The sequence below is a fragment of the Terrapene carolina genome, unplaced genomic scaffold (genome assembly GCF_002925995.2).
Source record: "Terrapene carolina triunguis isolate 2854851 unplaced genomic scaffold, T_m_triunguis-2.0 Scaffold89, whole genome shotgun sequence".
In the NCBI taxonomy this organism is placed as follows: domain Eukaryota; kingdom Metazoa; phylum Chordata; order Testudines; family Emydidae; genus Terrapene; species Terrapene triunguis.
Window position 1 is genome coordinate 23,376,813 of NW_020664440.1, and position 14,513 is coordinate 23,391,325.

At 43.3% G+C, this 14,513-nt stretch overlaps 1 protein-coding gene across 2 annotated transcripts in view; it reads left to right on the forward strand.

Annotated features, from left to right (window-relative positions):
- The window catches only part of DNAH12 (dynein axonemal heavy chain 12), a 168,935-nt gene that overhangs the window by 15,615 nt on the left and 138,807 nt on the right, over nt 1-14,513 (forward strand). For both annotated transcript variants that reach the window (XM_026650210.1, XM_026650209.1), the window contains exons 8-12: nt 741-929; nt 11,669-11,825; nt 11,946-12,037; nt 12,295-12,473; nt 13,390-13,525. In XM_026650210.1, the coding sequence (XP_026505995.1) occupies nt 741-929; nt 11,669-11,825; nt 11,946-12,037; nt 12,295-12,473; nt 13,390-13,525 (753 nt within the window). The remainder of the gene's footprint in view (nt 1-740; nt 930-11,668; nt 11,826-11,945; nt 12,038-12,294; nt 12,474-13,389; nt 13,526-14,513) is intronic.

Sequence of the window (14,513 nt, forward strand, 5' to 3'; positions counted from 1 at the left end):
TCTTTTGTAAAAGACTTAGATAGTATTAAGTGTTTTTATTTTCCCCAAAGCAAATGAAAATTTTGGACATAAAACAGTTCGATAGTCTCTTTCAAGAGACTCAATCACTTGAAACCTAATCAGTTAAAAAAAAGAGATAAAATTGATGAATTCCCCAGCCAGTTTTCATGGTTGCAAAATTATATTTCCCATATTTTTTTAAAAAATCCTCTACCCTGCTGCTGTATTTTAAAACAAACACACACATACAAAGAAGGGAAACTGACGAAGGACCTAGTCATGTAAATACATAGACTTATGAATAATGTTCAGTGGGGTTAAAGTTGCTCATGTGTAAGTGTGTTCAGGATCAAACCCTGAAAAAAATTATAGGAAAAAGGTTGAAACTAACTATATACAAAGTGCTTTCAAATGCACAAAGTAAGCAAACAAAAATTAAAGAAAAATAATTATCATATTCTATCTGTCATTTATAGTAATGCTTGGGGGCACTAGTAATATTAGTTGTGTTATTGTAACAATAGCAGATAAAAACACTTTGACAGAAGTAGGTGTTACTTTTAAGGGTCTGATCTAATGCCCACTGAAGTCAATTGAAGGACTCCTATTGATTTAATTGGGCCCTGGGCAAGGCTCAAGGTACTGAAGTAAAATGGAAATCCTGATTTATTTAAAAAGTGGAAGAGATATATAGTTTTCGGTGTTCTCGTGTAATAAAGTCAATGTGTGGTATTGTCTAGCTGAAAGAGCTATTGAGAAGAACCGTTGAAGCTTATGTGAAGCTTTTTGATCCTGAAGACAAAAAATGGCTGCCATTGTTTAAGATGGAATTGACTTTTGATGATGAGAAAATGGAGTTCTATCCAAGCTTTCAAGATCTGGAAGAAGCCATTCTGTTTATAGTGACCCGGATAGGGCAGACTCTGCAGGTGCAGTTTAATCTTTATTTACCTCTGGAGTTTGTATGTGTAACGTTACAGAGTATATGAAGATGTTAATAATTTAGGATCATATCCTGGCCTGGCCAGAAGAGAGTTTAGAAACAGAGATGTAGCCTGGTGCATTGTCTCTGCTGCAAGGATTCTGCAATGCAGAGCATGATTCCTTATGGCAGTCAGGATGCTGAGTTCTGAGGTGTGTTTTGGTGTGCCTTGGACCAGGAGCCAGTGATTGCCTATGTGCCATCTAATGATTAGTATTTACTGCCAATGGCAACATATGCACTAAACACTATAAAGAGGGAGGCCTGGATACCCTCTGTCTCACAGACTATTCCCCAGTGAGAACATTGTGAGCAGCTTGACAAATAGAGTTTGGACCCATAAAGCCCAACACTACTTCTTTGAGTGATTGCACATCCATTCCACTGTAGGTTTGTGCACACCTCATGCACAGTTGTTGGAGATTTTTCCCTCAGCAGTACCTGTTGGGGTGGCATGAGTGCCCTTTGCTGCCTCACACCCCTGCATGCAGGTATAAAGGGCAGAGCCATCCCTGACCTCCCTCAGACCACCAGTAATGGTTGTTGGAACTGCCATCCTTGCATTTGAAAGTCCTACCTTCTTTAGTGTATATAGTACCAGTTGTGTTAGTTTTAGGCTAGTTTAGAGTTTTTGTACATAGTTTAGATGAAAGAGTAAGTTTAGGTTAGTATTTAGTATCACGGAATCACCAGTTTTGGTACTGGTACCGGACTCATGCCTTGTTCTCCGGGCTTTAAAACCTGTCACTCAGGTAACAAGTCTATGACACTGAATGACCTGCATCCCAGCTGTCTTGAATGTCTGGGGGAAGTGTATGTGAGTGACTAAGGTGACATTTGTAGGGGGTTCAAGCTCTGCTTAAAGAAAAGACAACTAGACTCAACAATCCGCTCATGGAGCCTGCAGTTTGCCTACCATCCGATCCTTCCTGCGCAGACCAGGTATCAAGCATGTCCAGATCTGTTAGGAGTGCTCCCCTTGATCTGACTGAATCAAGAGGCAGATCTTTGTCAGCGATACCAAAGAAGAGGCATTGTCTAGATCTTCGGTGAAAGCAACAAGTGGAGGCAATGACACAGAGGAGTGCTCAAAGAAGAGGCACTCCCAGGCATAGTCCTTAAACCAAGAGGGGTCACTCACTCCAGAGCCTAGGATGGGCCTGTTGAAACTGATCCCTGAAGTGCCGATGCACCTTTCAATACCACAGAGCCAAGAGCTCTTTTCTGGTGCCATCTACGACCAAGGCTTTTGAGGCAGTTCAGTAATTATTGAACCTGTCAGTACCGGTTTCCCCAGCTATTCAGGACAGTATTCCTCACCAATACTGGGATCTGCCATATACGCTTCAGTGGTTCCGGCTCGAGCCCCAACGCACCATTCAGTACCAGTGGCTGCTACAGTAAGTGCACCTCAGGAGGTTTCCATCTAGAGGGAAGCTAGTGATGATCTCGCCTGTTCCTCCATCTGCAGACTTGGAACCGGTCTCTCCAGTACTGACAGAGTCAGCTCCTCCTCAGCCTGAGGAGGAAGGCTCTTCATCAGTCTTTGAGGTCAATTCTTATGTGTCTCAGCTGATCTGTTCAGCAGCCCCCATGCTCAGCATTCCAAGGACCAATGCCCTGGACATAACTGGGTCCCACCTCCATTTCAGTGGGCCTTTTGCTACCTTTGGGGCTTCCCTCTACAGTCTACAGCATCTTTACTCCCTTCCCACCCTACTACATTGGCTGGGCATTGGGAACATTTACAACAGGGCAGCATCTACCTACCCCCAGTACCGGGACTGGTACCATGCACAGGGAACTGTGTACTCTGTATTCTTCTAGGGAGGAATTGGAGAAGGCTCCACCTCAACAACCCTTAGCCTGTTCTTCTTCATCACCTAAGGAGGTGGTGACAAGAGTCTGCTTCTCACCTTTCTAATCATAGAATCATAGACTCTAAGGTAAGAAAGGACCATTATGATCATCTAGTCTGACCTCCTGCACAACGCAGGCCACAGAATCTCACCCACCCCCTCCTGTATCAAACCTGTGTCTGAGCCACTGAAGTCCTCAAATCATGGTTTAAAGACTTCAAGATGCAGAGAATCTTCCAGCAAGTGACCCGTGTCCCACGCTGCAGAGGAAGGTGGAAAAACCCCCAGGGCCTCTACCAATCTGCCCTGGAGGAAAATTCCTTCCCGACCCCAAATATGGCGATCAGCTAAACCCTGAGCATGTGGGCAAGACTCACCAGCCAGACACCCAGGAAAGAATTCTCTTTAGTTCCCTGAGTTTATCGATTAATTAAAAATTCTTGCTAATGGGCTTGCAATTTCATGTGCTAGTTCCTTTAATATTCTTGGATGAAGATTATCTGGGCCCCCCAATTTAGTCCCTGTTCGAGTTTGGCTTCTACCTTGGATGTGGTAATATCTACCTCCATATCCTCATTCCCATTTGTCATCCTACCATTATCCCTAGGCTCCTCATTAGCCTCATTAAAGACTGAGGCAAAGTATTTGTTTAGATATTGGGCCATGCCTAGATTATCCTTAACCTCCACTCCATCCTCAGTGTTTAGCAGTCCCACTTCTTCTTTCTTTGTTTTCTTCTTATTTATATGGCTATAAAACTTTTACTATTGGTTTTAATTCCCTTTGCAAGGTCCAACTCTACATGGCTTTTGGCCTTTCTCACTTTATCCCTACATGTTCTGACCTCAATAAGGTAGCTTTCCTTGCTGATCACTCCCATCTTCCACTCCTTGTAGGCTTTCTGCTTTTTCTTAATCACCTCTCTGAGATGCTTGCTCATCCAGCTTGGTCTACAACTCCTGCCTATGAATTTTTTCCCCTTTCTTGGGATGCAGGCTTCTGATAGTTTCTGCAACTTTGACTTGAAGTAATTCCAGGCCTCCTTCACCTTTAGATCGCCACGTTCTTCAGTCCAATCCACTTCCCTAACTAATTTCCTTAATTTTTTAAAGTTAGCCCTTTTGAAATCAAAAACCCTAGTCACAGATCTATTTTTGTTTATCCTTCCATTTAGTTTAAACTGAATTAGCTCATGATCTCTCGAACCAAGGTTGTCCCCTATAACCATTTCTTCTATGAGGTCCTCACTACTCATCAAAACCAAATCTAAAATGGCATCCCCTCTTGATGGTTCAGCAACTACTTGGTGAAGGAATCCATCAGCTATCACATCTAGGAAAATCTGAGCCCTATTATTATTACTAACACTTGTCCTCCAGTCTATATCTGAGAAGTTAAAGTCTCCCATGATCACACAATTCCCATTAGTATTTACTTCATTAAAAACATTAAAAAGGTCTCTATCCATATCCAAATCAGATCCCGGTGGTTTATAGCACACCCCAAGCACTATCTCAGGAGAGGCTCTAGTAGCTTTCTTCCCCAATGTGATTTTTTGCCCAGACAGACTCTGTCTTATCCATTCCATCCTTTCTTATTTCTTTATAGTCTACCTCATCATTGAGATATACAATGCTACTCCAACACCTTTGCCTTTATTTCTGTCTTTCCTAAACAGCACATACCTGTACTCCAGTCATGACTACTATTCCACCATGTTTCTATTATCCCTATAATATCTGGTTTCACTTCCTACACCAGTAACTCTAGTGCCTCCATTTTGTTACCTAGGCTCCTCGCATTGGTGTACAAACATCTTAATTCTTGCTGTTTGGCTTCGCTCATATTCTTTACCCGATTAGGCCCAGACATTCTACCACCAGTATCACCTATTAGAATGGTATTTACACTATCCTTCCTCCGTATGTCCATTCTCCTACCCATGGCTGTTTCCTTTCTTACTTCGTTTTCTTCCCTTTCAAAGTTAAAATCCGGCGTGGAGATTATCTGGACATCTCCCAACCATCTCCCCCCAATTCCTAGTTTAAAGCTCTCTTAATCAGTTGTGCCAGCTTCCATCCTAGAAGTCTATTTCCCTCCCTACTCAGGTGAAGTCCATCCCAAGAGAACAGTCCTCTGTCCATGAATGCCTCCCAATGGCCATACATCCCAAAGCCCTCCTTATAGCACCACTGCCTGAGCCATCTGTTGATCGTCATAATCTTGTCACACCTTTGTGGCCCTTCTCTAGGAACAGGCAGAATCCCACTGAAGATCACCTGAGCCTCGATTTCCTTAAGCGTCTTCCCCAGCCTGGCATAGTCTCCCTTGATACGTTCCAGTGAGAATCTAGCTGTATCATTCGTTCCCACATGAAGGACAATCAGTGGATTCTTTCCTGCTCCCGTTAGGATCCTCTTCAGCCTCAGGTCCACATCTTAGCACCCGGCAGACAGCACACCCTTCTGTTCTCTGGATCAGCTCTGGTTACAGGCCTGTCTGTTCTTCTCAGTAAGGAGTCTCCAGTCACGTAGACCTGCCTTCTCCTGGTGACGGTGCGATTCTCCGGTCTATCCCCTGTTCCCTCTGGCTGCAAGTCCTCTCGATTCCTATTCACCCTTGCAGTCCTCCGCAATCCATCCCGTATCCTCCTGGTGCTCATGTTTGGTGTTGTTATCTCCATTGACTCTTCCCCTCTTCTTATAGGACTAGCTGCTCTTCTCTTCCTTGCCCTCTCACCTTCAGCGACCACCTGCTGTGCCCCTTCTTCATTTTCCAACTCCGCAAACCTGTTCCTGAGCTCTATTTCTCCTTCACTAGCCCGTCTTTTCCTCTGCCTGGTTCTCTTAGTCACATGCTTCTACTGTCCACTTTCCTCACCCAGCAGTCTCCCCTCAGAGTTCTTTGGTCCTGCTTCCATCTGCAAGTCTGAGCTTTTCCATTCAGACTTCTCATGTCTTTGCTCCATCATCCGCTCGAACCCCCTTCTAAACTCAGCCAGAGTTTCCACCTGCATCTCCAATCCTCGGATCTTTTCTTCTATCAGCTCTATCAGGCGGCACTTCATGCAGATGAAACTCTTATCAGGTACCCCCTCCAGGATCATGTACATGCCGCAGCTTCCACATCCAGTCATCTTCATTGTGTCTTCCACTGCTTGGGTCACTACCACTGCTGCCTTTGTATCTGTCATAGACTTCTCACCTAAATCCTGTAAATCTGGGAAACACAAACCAAACCAAAACACCACCACTCACAGCAAAACAAACCCCCAACAAGCACCAAAACACTGCTAGAACACTGCACACTCCCTTCACTAGCCTGTCTGATCTTCTGCCTGCCTCTCTTAGTCTTCCCCCAAACTCCCCCTGCAAACTCCAACTCAAACTCCCCTGTTTACAGCTCTGCTTGCTGACTTGTTGAGGAGGGTGGCTGCAGCTTTGGATATCCAACTGGAAGAGGTAAAAGAAAAATCACATAGGCTTGTGGTAAGTTTAGCCTCTTCGGGACCCTCTTGGGTAGCTCTCCCTGTTAATGAGGCAATTCTGGATCTTGTCAGGGCATTATGGCAGACTGTGTCTTCCCTTCCTCCCACTGCAAAAAGGGTGAAGAACAGTCCCTTCACAGGGGTTTGAACATTTTTGTAACCATCCTCTTCCAGGCTCCCTGGAACTCTCTGCTGCTAATGAAAAAGAGAGACAGAGACACCAGGGCTCAATGCCAAAAGGGAAAGAAGCAAAGAAACTGGACCTATTCTGAAGGAAGCTTTATTCTACGGGAGGTTTACAGTTTAGAATCATGAACCAGCAGGCTCTGTTGGGTCAGTACGAATTTAGCCTGTGGGATAATGTGGAATTTAAGGACAGGCTTCCGGATGAGGTAAAGCAGGAGTTCACTGCTATGATGGAGGAGGGGGCAATTTAGTTCCCAGAACAGCTTGCAGCAAGTCTAGATGTGGCAGACTCTGTGGCTCGAGCTATGGTTTCTGCCATCACTATGTGGCATTCCTCTTGGCTGCAGTTGTCATGTCTTCTCCCAGAGGTGCAACAAACCTTCCAAGATCTCCCATTTGAAGGCCTCTCGCTCTTTTCTAAAAAGACTGATGAGAGAGCAACCCTTAAGTCTCTGGGGATTTATACACTAATGACAAAAAGAAAACAGTTCTGCCTGCAGCAGACCCAGTGGTTTCTGCCTTTCATGTCTCATACCCAGGACCTGTTCAGGAATAGGGGCAGAAGTTACAAGAGGCATCTTCCTCCTCCTTCCTCTTCTGTAGCTGCCAGTTCATCTAGGTAAACTGGGTCCTCTAAAGAAACATTTTGATCTGTTGGTTAAGAGCAGTCAACCACTACCCAGAATATCTTTTTCCATCCCAATATTTGCCAACCATCTTCCTAAGTGCTTGGTCCCGCATCATCATGGATCACTGGGTCCTAAGCATGGTGGAACACCCTTTAATTTGTTTCTATTTCTCCTTCCCACCCCCCTTCCCCATCTGACTTCAGGGACCACTGTCATGAGAATGTTCTACTTCAGGACGTCCAGTCTCTCCTTCTCATGGGGGGCCATAGAGGAAGTTCCCATGTTGCTCAGAGGCAAGGATTTTAGTCCTGATTCTTCATAATCCTGAAGCAAAGAGGGGTCTCAGACCCATTTTAGATCTAAGACTGCTAGCCAAGATCCTAAAGAAAATAAAATTCTGGATGATCACTCTAGCTTCTGTTATCCCTTCCCTAGATCCCGGTGACTGGTATGCTGCTCTCGACTTAAGACCCTTATTTTCATGTGGCAATTCCCTAGAGCCACTGAAAATTCCTCAGATTTGTGGTCAATGGATCCCACTGACAATTCACAGTATTGCCCTATGGCCTGTCAGTAGTTCCTGACGTGTTCAACGAAGTGCATGACTGTGGTAGCAGCATTCCTGCAAAAGTCAGGAGTCTTACCTAGACAACTGGCTAGTATGGCAACTATACAGTCCACTTTTGACACACAGGCTCCTAATCATTAAGCAGAAATCTACCTTGACTCCTGTACAGAGAATAGAATTTATTGGAGCAGTCCAGGACTCTACAAAGGCCAGGCCTTTCCTGCTAAGGCTGAGATTCCAAACAATGGAGGTTGTTGCTGTAGCTCTAAAGGTACATCCTGTCACTACATTATGAAACTGCATCAAACTTCTAAGGCATATGGCAGTGTGCACTTGTGTGGTGCAGCATGCCAGAATGCACTTCAAGGAGCTACAAGGTTGGCTAGCTGTGGTGCAGTCATCAGCCTGCCATCATGTAGAAATGGTTATTCAAGTACTATTCAGGTCTTGTTCTCCCTGGACTGGTAGGTAGAACCTTCAGGGGGTTGTGTGGGAGTTCCCTTTGCTTCTCCAGAATAGGCAATCATCCTAGTCACAGATGCATCAAATTTAGGTTGGGGGAGCTCACTTAGGACCCCTTTCAGATGCAAGATCTTTGGTCTTTCCAAAATCTAAAGTTCCTATGCATATTAGGGAGCGTTGGGCCATCCATTTGGCTTGCATAGCATTCCTTCCACATGTCCAAGGTCAGAATTTGTTGGTGTTCACCAACAACACAACAGTCATGTAACCAAACAAGGTGGAGCCCAGTCCACAAAAGTTATGCCAAGAGGCAGTTCTGCTTTGGAATTTTTGCATTGCCAGTTTTATCAGCCTTAAAGTTGCTTACCTTCTAGGAATTCAGAATACTCTTGCAGATCACTTAACCAGGTAATTCACAAATCACTATGGGTGTTCTCTTCATCCAGAAGTGTCCAGTTCCATTTTCCAGCTGTGGAGGACTCCCCCTGTTAGCAACAAAAGCAAACAATAAAGTAATCTTTTTTTTTGTTTGTTCCCAAGCAGGCAACAACTCAGGTTCATTGACAGATGCCTTCCTCCTATCCTGGTTGAAGGGCATGCTCTGTCTTCCTGCCATTCCTGTCCAAGGTCTTGTCTGAAGTCAAACAAGTCCGTTCTCGCCATATACCAATAGCCCCAGCATGGGCCAATCAGCATTGGGTTTTGACTCTAATAGCTCTATCAGTAAGATTTCCACTGTCACTCTTGTGGGATGCAGATGTAATTTCCCAGGACCAGAGCCTCCTACTTCATCCCTCCTGCATGCCCTCCACCTGTCAGCGTGGATGCTTTATGGCTTACACCCTTGGAAGGAGGTTGCTCTAAGGGAGTGCAGGAAGTTCTTCTAAATAGAGAGAGCCTTCAACTAGAACTGCTTACCTTCCTAAATAGACAAGATTCTCCATTTGACCCACACAGAGAGGTGTTTCCCTGGCTCAAGCTTCTATTCACCTAATGGATTATTGTTTCTGAAGCAATAAGGGTTAGCTGTTAGTTGCAAGGTGGACTCTGATGGAACTATCTCAACTTTCCACCCTCCCGTGGATAACTGCTCGCTTTTTACAAACCTTATGCCCATCAGGGTTCTGAAGGGTTTGGACAGATTATATACACAGGTATACAGCCCGATTATCCCCCCCGCCCCGTAGAAATTTAAATTTAGTTCTATCAAAGTTGATGGCTCTTCCCTTTGAGCAGCTGGAAATCTATTCTCTGTAACACCTTTCTATCAAGGTGGCTTTCTTGGTTGCTATTACCTCAGCCAGGAGAGTAGGGGAACTGTGAGCCTTGGTATCAGAACCTCCTTACAGGATTTTTTTTAGAGACAAAGTTCTCTTTAAACTTCATCCAAAGTTCCTGACTCAAGTGGTTTCCAGTTTCCACATTAACCAAGCAATTTATTTACTGATTTTCTTTCCAAAGTCTCGTTCTTGTAAAAATTAAGAAAAACTTTGTACTCTAGATCAGTGCTTCTCCAAGCCGGTCTGCCACTTGTTCAGGGAAAGCCCCTGGTGGTCTGGGCTGGTTTGTTTACCTGCCACGTCCTCAGGTTCAGCTGATCGCAGCTCCCACTGGCCGCGGTTCGCCGCTCCAGGCCAATGGGGGCTGTGGGAAGCGGCGCGGGCCGAGGGATGTGCTGGCCGCTCTTCCCGCAGCCCCCATTGCCCTGGGACAGTGAACTGCGGCCAGTGGGAGCCGCGATCGTCCGAACCTGCGGATGCGGCAGGTAAACAAACCGGCCCGGACCGCCAGGGGCTTTCCCTGAACAAGCGGCAGACCGACTTTGAGAAGCACTGCTCTAGATGTTAGAAAAGCTTTAGCTTTTTACCTGGATCAGACTAAGCCAGTTAAGTCTTTATCAAGACTTTTCATTGTAGTTTTGGACAGAATAAAGGGTCATTCAGTATCCACCCAAAGGATCTCTTCCTGGATTTCCAGCTGTATTCATCTATGCTACTGAAAGGCTGGTATTTCACTCAAAGTAGAGTGTTGGCTCATTTGACCAGATCACAGGCAGCTTCCAAGGCCTTTCTGGCTCATCCTGGATGTTTGTAAGGCAGCCACCTGGTCATTGATCCATATGTTTGCCTCGCACTATGCCCTCTCTCTCATCAGTCTAGAGATGATGCCAGATTTGGACAGGTGGTCCTACAATCCCTGTTCAAGTAGATTCCAAGCCCACCTCCGGTTTGAATTGCTCGTGAGTCACCTACAGTGGAATGGACATGTGCAGTCATTTGAAGAAGAAGAAACAGTGACTATGGGGGGTTGGGAGCAGCTTCTCCCTTTATACCTGCATGCAATGGCATGAGGCAACAGAGGGCACTCACGCCACACGAAAAGGTACTGCTGAGGGAAAAATCTGATAACTGTGCACAAGCCGGGTACGCACCTACAGTCGAATGGATATGTGCAACACAACTTGAGGAACAACAGTTACAGAAAAAAGTTGGTGACTGTTTTTTGCTTGTACACAGATGTTAGAATTTTTTTTAAAGTTTGTACATGTGTGTTTGCACCTGTAAAGTGAGGGCTGTGTATGTGCATGTGCAATATTTACAGAAATATATGTGAAAGCTAGGCTGAAGCTTGCCCCTAAAGGTGAATTTTAACTTAAAGGTGACCTTTAAAGGAAAAAGAAATGGGCGTGTCCTCCCCTCATTCTTTTTTATTTTGTTCTTTTTCATGTATTTAGACGGCCTGAAAGTGTTTTAATTATAAGAAGTGAAAATTCTGGGTTTTGTTTTGTTTTTTTAACATTAATAATTCTGGTCATGTTTGTCATGGAAGACTCTATGCTGACTGTAGAACTAAGCAGTGGAGAGGAGGAGGGATTTTTACTTTAAAAGTCTGATTTTTTTCTTTTGTTTTTGTTATTATCATCAACTTAATTCAAATTACTAACATTTGGGATAAAGGATATATCTGTTAAATAGCTAACACCTCCAGTCCCTTAAATTAAAGTGTGAAGGTTTAAAGCCTTATAGTTAAGATACTGGACTGGGACTTGAGATTTGCCACAGACTTCCTGGGTGTCTTTGGGCAAGTACCTGAGGGCTAGATTCCAACAACCTTATTCATGCTGAGTGATACGTTACTCTGGAAGTAGCCTAATCGATTTCAGTGGGGCTAACCACAGAGTAAGGGTGTCGGAATGTAGCCGTATATCTCTTTGTGCCTCTGTTCCTCATCCGTAAAATGGGAATAATACATTGTTTGTTTAGATTGTAGGCTCTTGGGGCAGGGAGTCTCAGTGTGCATGTGTGCGCGTGGTCCCTAGCACAATGGGGCCCTGATCTTGATTGGGGCCTCTCGTGATTTTGCAACACAAATAAATAATAGCAGCAAGCCCAGTTTTAAAAAAAACCTTTCCAACGTTTTAGGAACATGTATCTAAATTTTGTATTGTTATTCTTTTACTTTTTTAATATCATTGTCATTTTCTGCTTCTGTTAGAATGTTCAAACAGTACATTCTTGGCTAGCTGGAGGGGCCACCGCTGTAACTCTTGACACTGAACTTGCTGACCATGTCCTAGCTTGGGCCTCATCTACACTAAAGAGAGCAATCCAGACCAACTTGGAAGGTCCAAAAGAACATTTTGAAAGATATGGTAAGCGAGCGAAGACTGCGTTTTGTATGAGAACGTTAGTACTTGAAGTTAATTTTGTGAAATAATTAGCCTACTTTTATGTACATGCATTGTGGTTTCAATGTGATTATTACATTACAGTTGAAAGGTATGGTTGGCTTGTAGATGGTACAGCAGACACACGAATAGGGAGCTTTGAAGCAGAAGAACACAGTTTTGATGAATATACTGCTGTAAGTTTTAATTCTACATTTTATGTATGATTTTTCTTTGCAATAATTAAAAAAATAGAGAAAAATAGGTGTACAGCTGTTAAGCTCACAAAAACATATTGAATATCCACAAGTGGATTTTTTTTCCGAATAAATATGGTAATCAGAATAAAGTATTATTTTTAAAGCTTTTTTAAGAATTTATAAATCTTATTAATAGATCTAAATATTTTAAAGAATGTTTCTGCAACTTAACGTGTGTACATGTCATTTTGAAGTTTATAGATGAGTTCCTCAGCCTTGCTAAGGAAATCATGAGTTTGCCACTACTAGCTCATTTCCCTATGGTACGTTTGGACTGTGATGATTTGAAACAGGGTTTGACTGATAAAGCAAAAAGCTTTGCAAATATACTAATGGAGATAATAGTTGCTAATCACAGAGCGGAAAATGAAAAGTGAGTATACTTTCTTGCTATAAACCACCACTTTCGTGGAAAGGAATATTATTTAACATAGTTGCATTTCTGTTGTATAGGCATTGTATAAATATATACTGTACTTTACTCCCTTGATTAACCAAAAGTCCTGGTTAACTGAATGTCAGTAGTATCTCAGGGGACTTGCATTGGCTGGTATCTGTTTACTGAACTTCAGGCCCTAACTCCAGCAAGAGCACAACCTTTCTATCAGAGCTGGCAGGCTTTGGGAAAACTTCCTGGCAAGAGATCTACTTCACTGCATTCTTGGCTTCCCAAGTGTAAAGTGCCAGAATCGGCCAGAGGAAAGGACTTCTAGATTTCTTGAAGCTCTGTATACATGAGACACATCTATAGATTATCTATATATGTAAGGGATGAACTGTTAAGAAATAAATCAAAATGTATGATGGCATGATAAAATTCTCAAATACTATTCAAAAATTTATGATGCCATGTCACAAGAATGACAAAATGGGGTTACATTCTTATAATGCAAAGCAGACCATTTGTGTGTGTGTGTGTGTGTGAGAGAGAGAGAGAGAGAGAGAGAATGAATAATATATGGCCCTAATACTGTGCTTAAGTTTCAATGTATTTATTTTAAAAAAAGAAAAAACATTTCTGCAACAACTGTATAACAAATATTTTAAGAGTTACTAGAAAGGTAAAAGTAAAGGGACTTATATGACTCTTACAGCTAATTGACCAAATTCACTGTCACATTGAAATCACGGAATTACACCAGAGATGGACTTGACCCAGTGATTTTAAAGAGATAATTGGAACAATAGTTCCAGGAATGCTTGGTAACTGTCATACACATGTTGCTGGTGTTATGGCTCAGCTAGAAACCAAGTTAAACAAAATCTTAAACTTTGACATGATTTTACAGAATATGCAAGGAATTTGAAACAATTAAAGAGCGTGCATTAAAAGTTCCTGAGACCACAGAAGAAATGATGGAAATGATAGCTTATGTAGAAAAGGCAAAAACCACAGGTATTCAGGAACTGCTCATAAAAATCAAGGTAAATGTCTATATTTCTTTTGGCTTAAATCCTTCTCCAAACAAGCAGTCCTGTACACTGGGGAGTTTCTGTGGAGCTAGGGATCAAAACTCTCCTGTAACAATGGAGCTGCTCCTCAGTTGCTATTCCATCCACCAGGCTAGAATGTCCTCCATGCTTTTTGAAAAAACAACGAGGAGTCCTTGTGGCACCTTAGAGACTAACAAATTTATTTGGGCATAAGCTTTCATGGGCTAGAACCCACTTCATCAGATGCATGAAGTGAACAGTACAGAAGCAGGTATAAATACATGAAAGGATGGGGGTTGCTTTACCAAGTGTGAGGTCAGTCTAACGAGATAAATCAATTAACAGCAGGATACCAAGGGAGGAAAAATAACTTTTTTGAAGTGGTAAGAGAGTGGCCCATTACAGACCGTTGACAAGAAGGTGTGAGTAACAGTAGGGAGAAATTAGTATGGGGGAAATTAAGTTTAGGTTTTGTAATGACCCAACCACTCCCAGTCTTTATTCAGGCCTAATCTTTTTGAGTTCCCGTCACGTGTGGGAAAGTTCGCCTCACATTCTGACTGTGTGCAATGGTAAGTCCGCTGTCCCTGACCTGTATATAGATCTTTGCTACATAGCATGTTTTTATATGTGTTTTAGGTATTGTCTAAATATACAGTACACTGTACCCCTGATTAACCAAAAGCTCTGGTTAACTGGAGCTTAAGGACACCATGCAGATATGGGATCCATGCAACACAAGATGAATGCTTCCTCTGTGTGAACTTTATACTCGCCCCTACCCCCCCTTTGCTTACATGCATGTAGAAGATGGGCAGGATTTTCCTTCAATTACACCTCTACCCTGATACAACGCGGTCCTCGGGAGCCAAAAAATCTCACCGTGTTATAGGTGAGACCGTGTTACATCGGGGTAGGGAGAGGAACCGCTTTTACCGCTCCCCGCCCCAGCTTCTCCTCCTCCCCTCCCAGGCTTGCC